General features: G+C 47.4%; 1 protein-coding gene across 2 annotated transcripts; it reads left to right on the forward strand.

The window, feature by feature from the left end:
• Positions 1-1,398: 1,398 nt before the first annotated feature.
• On the forward strand, positions 1,399-10,211 carry znhit1 (zinc finger, HIT-type containing 1). Of its 2 annotated transcripts, XR_009443431.1 has the most exons (6): positions 1,399-1,475; positions 1,551-1,718; positions 2,672-2,751; positions 7,504-7,673; positions 9,370-9,484; positions 9,653-10,211. XR_009443431.1 is itself a non-coding variant. In XM_059642531.1 (5 exons), exons 1-5 carry the CDS (start codon positions 1,448-1,450, stop codon positions 9,389-9,391), a joined length of 468 nt encoding a protein of 155 aa, XP_059498514.1. In that variant the 5' UTR covers positions 1,399-1,447; the 3' UTR covers positions 9,392-10,211. The 2 variants fall into 2 exon arrangements, 1 of the variants encoding a protein (XP_059498514.1); XM_059642531.1 differs by having other exon boundaries at positions 9,370-10,211.
• Positions 10,212-10,823: the final 612 nt, after the last annotated feature.

The following is a 10,823-nucleotide window of genomic DNA, read 5'->3' on the forward strand; positions in this document are numbered from 1 at the left end:
AAAACAATTTTGATTGTGGCATGGAATGCTGTAATTTTAATCACCATTACTGTTAAGCAGTTCTAAGAATATCAGGAATTAGTAAGATTTTAATAAGTGAAAATAATTTTAATCTTTTCATTCATTTTATTAGAAGCACCTGTAATGTGATTGCTTGGTTGATATTCAGCTCTTTATTACACCAAAGATGTTGCAACGCCACTGGCCAGCCCTCTGTTGCCAGTGGCTGTAGTTGTCACCTACTGAACCTCCTCAGCCAAACTTGCTCAGTTAATAAAGTGTGGAGCTGGATGAATACAGCAGGCCAAGCAGCATCTTAGGAGCACACATCCCGCCCCCTTGGCCTGTCTGTCCTCCCCGGACTGACCTATCCCCTCTCTACCTCCCCACCCATACTCTCCTCTCCACCTATCTTCTCCTCTATCCATCTTCAGTCTGCCTCCCCCTCTCTCCCTATTTATTTCAGAATCCTCTCTCTTTCCCCCTTTTCTGATGAAGGGTCTAGGCCTGAAACGTCAGCTTTTGTGCTCCTAAGATGCTGCTTGGCCTGCTGTGTTCATCCAGCTCCACACTTTTTTATCTTGGATTCTCCAGCATCTGCAGTTCCCATTATCTTTGCTTAGTTAATAGCTGGTTGATGGGTTGTTCAGGTGAAATACTGGTTCATACTTTTCCTAGAGGAGATAGCGGATCTGATTCTTTCTTATTAAACAATCCCTGAACAGTCTGTACATTCTTTTGCAGATCTTTAGCTTCCACTGGGATCTCCTTTACTACTTTAATAAACCCTACGAGCTTATCTTGTTTTAGTACATCTGTTTTCCCAATGCGTTCCCCCCCCACTCTAGTTGACAGTTTCCCTTGATATAATTAGTAAATCCATCTGGTACGAGATGAGGCCCTTTCGAGTACAGGTGAAACCTAACCTCTTCTTGCATGAAAGCTGACGTTTTGGGCCTATGAAGGGTCTAGGCCCGAAACGTCAGCTTTTGTGCTCCTGAGATGCTGCTTGGCCTGCTGTGTTCATTCAGCCTCACATTTTATTATCTTGGATTCTCCAGCATCTGCAGTTCCCATTATCTCTTCTTGCATGATTATGTTCTGCCCCGGCGGGTGCTCCTGATTAATAGGTCAATGGATTCCTCTGATTGGTGGGTCAGTGGGGTGTCTCTGGTTTAGTGGGTGCCTCTGATGGTGTGCCAATGGGAGCCTCTGGTGTTCAGTGGGAGTCTCTGATTAATGGCCAAAGGGTGACACTGATGGTTCAATAGGAGCCTCTCGTCGCTCTCTATCGAGTCAGTGGGTTATTGTCGGTTGCTGCAGTTCCGCTTCTGGTCGTTAGGAGCCGCTGGTTGAGAAACCGGAAGTGTACCTTCATAATAGTTCCCACGATACTTCCGGTGTAACTCTTTAACCATCCCCCCCCCCCTGTAGAAAGGCCGCTAAGATGGTGGAGAAGAAGCGGGAGAGTTTGGGTAAGGAGCTGGGAGGTGGTAACTCTCGGGCCCGCCTGTTGCTGCGGTATTGACCCGGGTTTGTGCTGTTTGCAGGCAGGTTTCAGGAGGGCGGACAGCGGCGGGTCCTGGACCAAGCCACCCGCCAGCGGCGCCTCAACCGGCAGCTGGATGCCTTGGAGAAGGACAACTTCCAGGACGATCCGCACGCCAACCTGCCGCAGCTCAAGCGGCTCCCGCAGTTTGATGATCACAACGAATCCGGTGAGGGCCCGGCGGAGGGGGGGGGGGGGGGGGGCGAGAATGGTCGGCGTTGGGGAGGAGAAGGGTGTTTGTGGAGTGAGGCCTGGGGATGTGAAAGGGGCTGCGGGAGGCGGGAGGCCGGAGCTAGTCACCGGAGGGGGCTGTGGAGGGAGAAGGGAGGATGATTGTTGGAGGGATTTAGGGATGGGGGGGCGGTCACTGGAGGGAGAGGGAGAAGGGAGGATGATTTGCTGGAGGGGATTGAGGGATGGGGGGGCAACCGGTCACTGGAGGGAGAGGGAGAAGGGAGGATGATTTGCTGGAGGGGATTGAGGGATGGGGGGGCAACCGGTCACTGGAGGGAGAGGGAGAAGGGAGGATGATTTGCTGGAGGGGATTGAGGGATGGGGGGGCAACCGGTCACTGGAGGAAGAGGGAGAAGGGAGGATGATTTGCTGGAGGGGATTGAGGGATGGGGGGGTGACTGGTCACTGGAGGAAGAGGGAGAAGGGAGGATGATTGCTGGAGGGGATTGAGGGATGGGGGGGCAACCGGTCACTGGAGGAAGAGGGAGAAGGGAGGATGATTTGCTGGAGGGGATTGAGCGATGGGGGGCAACCGGTCACTGGAGGGAGAGGGAGAAGGGAGGATGATTGCTGGAGGGGATTGAGCGATGGGGGGGCGGTCACTGGAGGGAGAGGGAGAAGGGAGGATGATTGCTGGAGGGGATTGAGCGATGGGGGGGCACCTGGTCACTACAGGGGGCTGTGATGGGTGCTGGCTGCTTTGGGCAGCTGGTGAGGGAGGGGGTGTAGTGGGTGAGGTGTTGGAATAGCTGTTTTGAAGGTAGATGTGAAGGACAATTGTTATTGGCATTTGAGAAGGGGAGTGAATGTATGGCCGACTGAAAAATGGGAGCAAGTCTTTCTCCTGCCGTTGCTGATTAAGGTGCAGCTGATGACTGTGTGTTTTAGCAAAGAAGAAGAAAAAAACCCGCGGTGATCACTTCAAGCAGCGATTTAGGAAGAATTTCCAATCCCTCTTGGAAGAGCAGGTAAGGGTTTATTTTTGGGCTGTTCCCTGCCTCCAGCCCTCACCTTTAGTTCCCCTTTGCGCTACAGTGTCTATCCTGTTACCCCAGACTTGGTTCTGCTCTTTATTATTCATGTATGGGATTTTGATGTCTCGTGCTGTGGCAGCATTTATTGCCCGTCCCTACTTGCCCCTTGAGAAGGTGGTGGTGGTGTGCTACTGTAGCCTATGTGCTATAGGGAGGTCCAGAATTTTGACCCAGCAACACAGAAGGAACGGTGTTATATTTCCAGGTCAGGATGGTAAGTGACTTGGAGGGGGAATATGCAGGTGTTGGCAGTCCCATGTATATATGCCCTCCTTGTCCTTACAGATGGAATCAGTCATGTTTTTGGAAGGAGTGTGTGAGGAGTTTTAGTGAATTTCTGCAGTGTATCTTATGGATGGTACACACTGATGCTACTGAGCAAGTAGAGGGGGCAAATAAAAACTGAAAGAACTGTGGATGTTGAAAATCAGGAACAAAAACAGAAGTTACTGGGAAAGCTCAGCGGGTCTGGCAGCATCTGTGAAGAAAAAAAAATCAGTTTATGCTTTGTGTCCGGTGATCCTTTCTCAGTTATAATCAGTGTGGTGCCATTCAAGGGCTGCTTTGTTCTGGATGATATCAACGTGTTGTTGGAGCTCCAGGATTCCTCACCTCTGACAGAGCTAATTACTGCAGATGCTGGAACTTTCACTGAAAACAACAAACGCTGCAGATCACAGTGAGTTAGGCAGTCCCACAGGTTGGGGGAAGCGGAATGGAAGGGAGACCCCAGTGGAACTGTCTGCTCTTTCCAGTCTGCAGTTAGACAGTCTCATAGCCATTCTCATAATCCGATCACTTAATCTGAACTATCAACATCCTTTCTCCATCAGCTCCACACTGTCCCCTCCCAAACTATAGCACAAATTGTGTCCCCTCTATGTTTCACTTCAGCTGTGAAGAGTCATCTAGACTCAATGATTGCTTGATGTCTCTCCATGGATGCTACCCGACCCACTGTGATGTCTAGCTTTTGGTTCCCTCACCTCTGACCTGCTGTTGTATCTACTGTATTTATATGGCTAGTCTAATTCAGTTTCTGGTCAGTGGTAACCCCTAGAGGATTCACTTTTGATAGCGCTATTGAATGTCATGGTGGTGGTTAGGCTGTGTCTTGCTCAGAGGGCTGCTCTCATTCCCCTGATGTTTCACTTCACTTTCATGAGGGCTTCTTGATGCCACATTCAGTCACATGCTGCTTTGATTTCAAAAGCAGCCCCACTCTCTCCTCTAGAAATCTGCACGTTGGTTCATTATTGAACTACGGCTGTAGTGAGGTCAGGAATTGAGTGGACTGTTGATCACCCCTTTCATCACTTTAACTGATGATCGAGAATAGACACAGGCAGTGATTGGCCAGGTTAGGTTTGTCTTGCTTTTTGTGTACAAGACATAGCTGGGTAGTGTTTTACTTTGTCAGGTAGTTGCTGACGTTGTACCTGTCTGGAAGAGCTTGGCAAGAGGTGTGGCAAGTTTCGGAGCACAAGCCTTCAGTACAATTGTCAGAATGCTGTTAGGTCCCATACGCTCTACAGTACTGCATGGAGTGAACAAAATTGGCTGAAGACCGGTGTCTCACAAATGCTTCAGTGTTATATCTCACGCTGATGTGCCGGTCTCCCTCATCATTGAGGTTGGGGATATTTGTGAACCTTTCTGTTACAATGAGTTGTTTAATTGTCCGCCACCATTCACAACTGGATATGACAGTTCCACAGAGTTAAGATCTGATCTATTGGTTGAATTGCTTAGCTCTGTGTATCACTTCTAGATACGGTTGATGTGGTGTATATGGATTTCAGCAAAGCGTTCGATAAGGTTCCCCACAGTAGGCTATTGTACAAAATGCGGAGGAATGGAATTGTGGGAGATATAGCTGTTTGGGTCGGAAATTGGCTTGCTGAAAGAAGCCAGAGGGTGGTAGTTGATGGGAAATGTTCATCCTGGAGACCAGTTACTAGTGGTGTACCGCAAGGGTCGGTGTTGAGTCCACTGCTGTTTGTCATTTTTATAAATGACCTGGATGAGGGTGTAGAAGAATGGGTTAGTAAATTTGCAGACGACACTAAGGTCGGTGGAGTTATGGATGGTGACGAAGGATGCTGTATGTTGCAGAGAGACATAGATAAGCTGCAGAGCTGGGCTGAGAGGTGGCAAATGGAGTTTAATGCAGACAAGTGTGAGGTGATGCACTTTGGTAGGAGTAATCGGAAGGCAAAGTACTGGGCTAATGGTAAGATTCTTGGTAGTGTAGATGAGCAGAGAGATCTCGGTGTCCATGTATACAGATCCTTGAAAGTTGCCACCCAGGTTGACAGGGCTGTTAAGAAGGCATACAGTGTTTTAGCTTTTATTAATAGAGGGATCGAGTTCCGGAACCAAGAGGTTATGGTGAAGCTGTACAAAACTCTGGTGCGGCCGCACTTGGAGTATTGGGTACAGTTCTGGTCACCGCATTATAAGAAGGATGTGGAAGCTTTGGAAAGGGTGCAGAGGAGATTTACTAGGATGTTGCCTGGTATGGAGGGACGGTCTTACGAGGAAAGGCTGAGGGACTTGAGGCTGTTTTCATTAGTGAGAAGGAGGTTGAGAGGTGACTTAATTGAAACATATAAAATAATCAGAGGGTTAGATAGGGTGGATAGGGAGAGCCTTTTTCCTCAGATGGTGACGGCAAGCACGAGGGGGCATAGCTTTAAATTGAGGGGTGAAAGATATAGGCCAGATGTCAGAGGTAGTTTCTTTACTCAGAGAGTAGTAAGGGAATGGAACGCTTTGCCTGCAAGGGTAGTAGATTCACCAACTTTAGGTACACTTAAGGCGTCATTGGACAAGCATATGGACGTACATAGAATAGTGTAGGTTAGATGGGCTTCAGATCGGTATGACAGGTTGGCACAACATCGAGGGCCGAAGGGCCTGTACTATGCTGTAATGTTCTATGTATATGCTGTTTGGCATGCGCAAATAGTCCTGTTTTGTAGCTTCATTTTCTGGTTTGCCTGATGCTGCTCTTGGCTTGTCCATCTGCAGTCTCCATTAAACCAGGGTTACTCCCTTAGCTCGGTGGTAATGATAAAGTGGGAGATCTGCTGAACTGAGAGGCTGGAGATTGTGTTTGAGTATGATACTGGTGCTGCAGATGATGGCCCACAGCACCTCATGGATACCCACTCTTGAGTTGCTAGATCTGCTTGCAATCTGTCCCCATTTTCCCCCCTTTCTGCTTGCAAAGAACAGAGGCCTCTTTGGGAATTTCTGTCGTTTCCAATATCCCAAACTTCCTGTCTGACAGACAGTTCTGAGTTAGTTTGTTTAATTCTTCACATAGTCTGGAATATTTTGCAAGTGTTCTGTTGCAGAGTTACACCAAGTGTTGGCCGCTGAGTGTTCTGCAAGCCCCAGCTGTTTCGGTGCGTTCAGTACCTTTCTCGTTGTGAACAGCCAGAGAGGTATGCTGTTTGACACGATCTGCCAGTCTTTGGATGTAAAGCCTTTCAACCTAGAATCGTACTGTCGTTAAAATCTGCACGCCACATCATTCCTTTCTCTGATAGAAATGGCTTTGGAATAGATTTGGCTTGATGATAACATGTGTTAGTGTTAAGCACCACTCATTGCCACTGCATAGCATTTGGAAAAGCCTGGGCAAAATGTCTTTACTCAGAAACAGCTATAACAACAGGCATTATTTGTTCTCACCTGTCCTGGGAGTATGCAGTTCCATTGTTCTCCCACAAAGATACTTTGCAGGCAGAGGGAGAGCAACTTACCAAGTATGGTTAAGTCAGCCTCTGGGTTACGATCCCCAAGCTCATGTGGCAAGCCTGCTTTCATTAATGAAGCTGATACTTTGAAGGTGTTGTAAGGTGAAGGTTGTCATCAAACTGTAAGGTTTCCTGTAGCTGAATTTCTAGGAGGTTGGCTTTGAACTTGGTGCTGGTTGGTGGAGGCTGGTGTGTCCTTGTTGGGAGCTCTCATTTCTAAGGAATATCAGAATACTACTGATGCCAGAGATCCGAAAGAAAAACAAAGTGCTGGAGAAGTAAGTTTTGAAGAAGGGTCACTAGACCTAAAACATTAACTCTGTTTTTTTCTCCACAACTGCTGCAGAGTTTCTCCAGCCGTTGGTTTTTAAAATTGCTTTATTTATTGTTAATTGAAATGATTGCCTCATGGCCTGGCTCCCTGATGAAATGCTTGGTTCTGTGGCTTTCAGCTGGAAATGTTGGTATGGCTCCATTGTCATGTGCCTTTCTCCAAGTTCAAAGTCTTTTTTAGACAACCCAGGGTGGGGTTCCTTTTGATTCCAACCAGGGTTTTGACGGTCACCTTTTGATACACATTTGGGTTATATGGTTATTCATTGCCATTTGCCACTGATGGAGTTCAAATTGATACTTCTGTTCAGTGAGCTGTGGGATTGGGCAGTTGAGAGAATCTGTTTTCCTTTGGTCTTGACCCATTGTGAAACAGATGCGTGAATTCTCCTGATAGTTGTGAATATCCAGATAAAAATCAAGTATTCAAATTTACTATCTTTAGCTCAAGAGCAAGTATCACAAGATTTGCAGCCGCCATTATAATGGCATGTTGTATACAGTTCTTAAAAAGTATTGTGTGAAAGTCCATAATTTAGTGAGCAAAACAATATTAATAAATGTATTTTGATTTCTGACAAAACAGAACTTGAGTACAAGTGAGGGACCAAACTACTTGACAACTTGTGCTAGTCCTTCCAAACTGCCCCAGCGCCATTTCTGTGCAGTTTGTGGTTTTCCGTCCAACTACACCTGTGTCTCGTGCGGGGCCCGATACTGTTGTGTCAAGTGCCTGGGTACACATCAGGAAACCAGGTACCTTTTACTCTTAAGTACAGTGTTAAGCTCAGTTTACGCTGTCTCTCTTCAGATGCTCCCAGGACAAGTGCAGCACATGGTTAGATACAGACTAAAGCTCCCTCTCCACTCTGGCCCATTAAACACTCCCAGTAGGGGCCTGGCCTGGGCCACCAGTTATTTCACAACCCGGGTGGTGCTGCGATCCACGTTAGATAGAGAGTAAAGCCACCTCTACATTGTTCCTATCAAATACTTCTCAAGGGCATTGGCAATAAATGTGGGCAATGCGCACATGGCAAGAATGAGTCGGGGGGTTGGGGGGACTCCCAGGGCAGGTAGAGCTCAGGTGATTCTATTTCATTCACTAACTAACCTCTAACTGTCTGAGAGATTGAACATCTGCCTGCTTCATCCTCTAGAGTTATTCCCTGATGGACTAGTTGAGGAAACTGTAAAACTTGAACAAAAGTCACCTTCTTGTTCCTTTCTCATTCGGTGTTGGCTCGAAGCGACGTACTGAAGCCACTTAGTCAGTCAGCAACTCGGTTTCCAGCTGTGACACTGTTTTGATCGAGGTTTGAAGCAGAATGAAGCTGACAAAGCATTCAGCTGCACAAATGCAATGGTGTCCTCGCTTGACTTTGCCACAAGTGACCTTCTGATTATGGAGGGATACTGCACCTCCTCCCCACACCTCCTCCCTCACCCCTATCCCAGGCCCCAAGATGACATTCCACATTGGCAGATGTGCAGGTGAACCTCTGCTTAATGTGGTATACTGCATCCACTGTACCCGGTGTGGCTACCTCTACATTGGGGAAACCAAGCAGAGGCTTGGAGACCGCTTTGCAGAACACCTCTGCTCAGTTCGCAACAAACAACTGCACCTCCCAGTCGCAAACCATTTCCACTCCCCCTCCCATTCTCTAGATGACATGTCCATCATGGGCCTCCTGCAGTGCCACAATGATGCCACCTGAAGGTTGCAGGAACAGCAACTCATATTCCGCCTGGGAACCCTGCAGCCTAACGGTATCAATGTGGACTTCACCAGTTTCAAAATCTCCCCTTCCACCACTGCATCCCTAGACCAGCCCAGTTCGTCCCCTCCCCCCACTGCACCACACAACCAGCCCAGCTCTTCCCCCCCCACCCACTGCATCCCAAAACCAGTCCAACCTGTCTCTGCCTCCTCTCACCCATCCCTTCCTCCGACCCCAAGCCGCACCCCCATCTACCTACTAACCTCATCCCACCTCCTTGACCTGTCCGTCTTTCCTGGACTGACCTATCCCCTCCCTACCTCCCCACCTATACTCTCTCCACCTATCTTCTTTACTCTCCATCATCGGTCCGCCTCCCCCTCTCTCCCTATTTATTCCAGTTTCCTCTCCCCATCCCCCTCTCTGATGAAGGGTCTAGGCCCGAACCGTCAGCTTTTGTGCTCCTGAGATGCTGCTTGTCCTGCTGTGTTCATCCAGCCTCACATTTTATTATCTTGGAATTCTCCAGCATCTGCAGTTCCCATTATCTTTAAAGCCATGGAGCCCTGGTTGTCATAATCTGAGCCCAGTATCACTCAGAGTTACAAACCAAGTGTTCAAAAGGCCTCCTCTGTGGACATCACTGTGATTCTGAATGCCACCACATGGTCTAGAAAATCGGAGGTTTTTACAGCTTTGAAGACTCACTGTAATTATCTTCTGTGCAGGTGTCTGAAGTGGACTGTATGAAGCCAGGATTCCAGCCTGGGTCCAGGAGACAGCAATTCCGACCCTCCTGAATTATTGAAACTGCCTGTTCCTTTAATCTCCTCCTTCCTTCAGGTCTGATTTTAAACCTGACAGCAATGTTAGTGGGGGGTGTAAAGAAAATGCCAAGTGATGTTATTTGCAATTGTACAGTGGGCCTGTGAACTGTAGATGGGCAATTCCTTTTCTTTTCAGAAATGTTGGTTTGAATAAACAAAAAACTTGTGTTATATCACCTTGCAGGCTTCATAGTACAGCTTCTAATCCTGATTGGAAAAGCAGACTGGGACTTTGGTTTAGCTGGAGTATCTCCTATGGTCACAGGATCTAGACCTATGACCTTGGGCAGTATCTGAGATGAGATCCCTGTGATGTTTTGACCTGGACATAATGAAGCTGACTGTCCTTGAAGTAGCTGATTACTTGATGGATGCCCCATGGACAGACTGGAATGGTGATAAAAGATGATACAACCTCAACTGATGAGTTTGGAGACTTTGGTACGCTTTCAAATAGGGTTGCAACCTCTGTCACTGTCTCCAGTTGTATAATTGTTTACCTTGCATTGTGACAGTGGGTCCCATTTCTGTTATTAACATTCTTTACTTTTGCACCTTTGTACATATTTAATTTTGAAGAAGTTTGTTTCCTTTCTTGGTATGGACTTGATTGACTCTGATGTCGTGGTCTGCTTTACTCTCTGCTCCTCCATGTTTTATCCAGGTTCGGTTAGAAGTGGGAAGCTTAATCTGCTTGATTGCCAGTGTGGAGTTTATTGGAATAAAGTTTACCAGACCTTCAATGTATAGTTAAGTGTGTTTCTTACCCACACACTGCAAGTGAAATGTATCACTGGTTGGGCCAGCATTTATTGCCAGTTCTCTTGAAAAGGTGGTAATGAGTTGCTGCCTTGAATTGCTGCTGTCTGTGTAGTTTAGAAGTGCTGTCAGGAAGGTAATTCCAAGGTTTTGATCCAGCACGATTAGATTTCTGAATCAGGGTGGGGAGTGACTAGGAGCGGAGCTTGCACGGGTGGCATTTCCGTGCATCTGCTGCCTCTGTCCTTTCAGTTGGTACAGATCATGAGTTTAGAAGGTGCAACTGAAGGATCTTTGATTTGCTGCAGTGCATCTTTTAGTTAGTACACACTCACTGCATCAATCGGGAAAGGAGTAAATGTTGAAGTTGGTGGGGGTGCTAGATAAGGAGGCTGCTTTGGCCTGGGTGGTGTCAACCTTCTCGATTGTCTTTGGAGCTGTCCCCATCAGGCAAGTGGGGAGTATTCCGTCACACTTCTGACTTGTGCCTTGTCAATGGTGAGGGTTTTGGGGAGACAAATGGTGAGTTACTCATTGCATGAATCTCAGCCTCTGGTGTGCTGTTGTCATTACTGTATTTATATGGCTTGTCCAGT

The sequence above is a fragment of the Stegostoma tigrinum genome, chromosome 45, assembly GCF_030684315.1.
Source record: "Stegostoma tigrinum isolate sSteTig4 chromosome 45, sSteTig4.hap1, whole genome shotgun sequence".
In the NCBI taxonomy this organism is placed as follows: domain Eukaryota; kingdom Metazoa; phylum Chordata; class Chondrichthyes; order Orectolobiformes; family Stegostomatidae; genus Stegostoma; species Stegostoma tigrinum.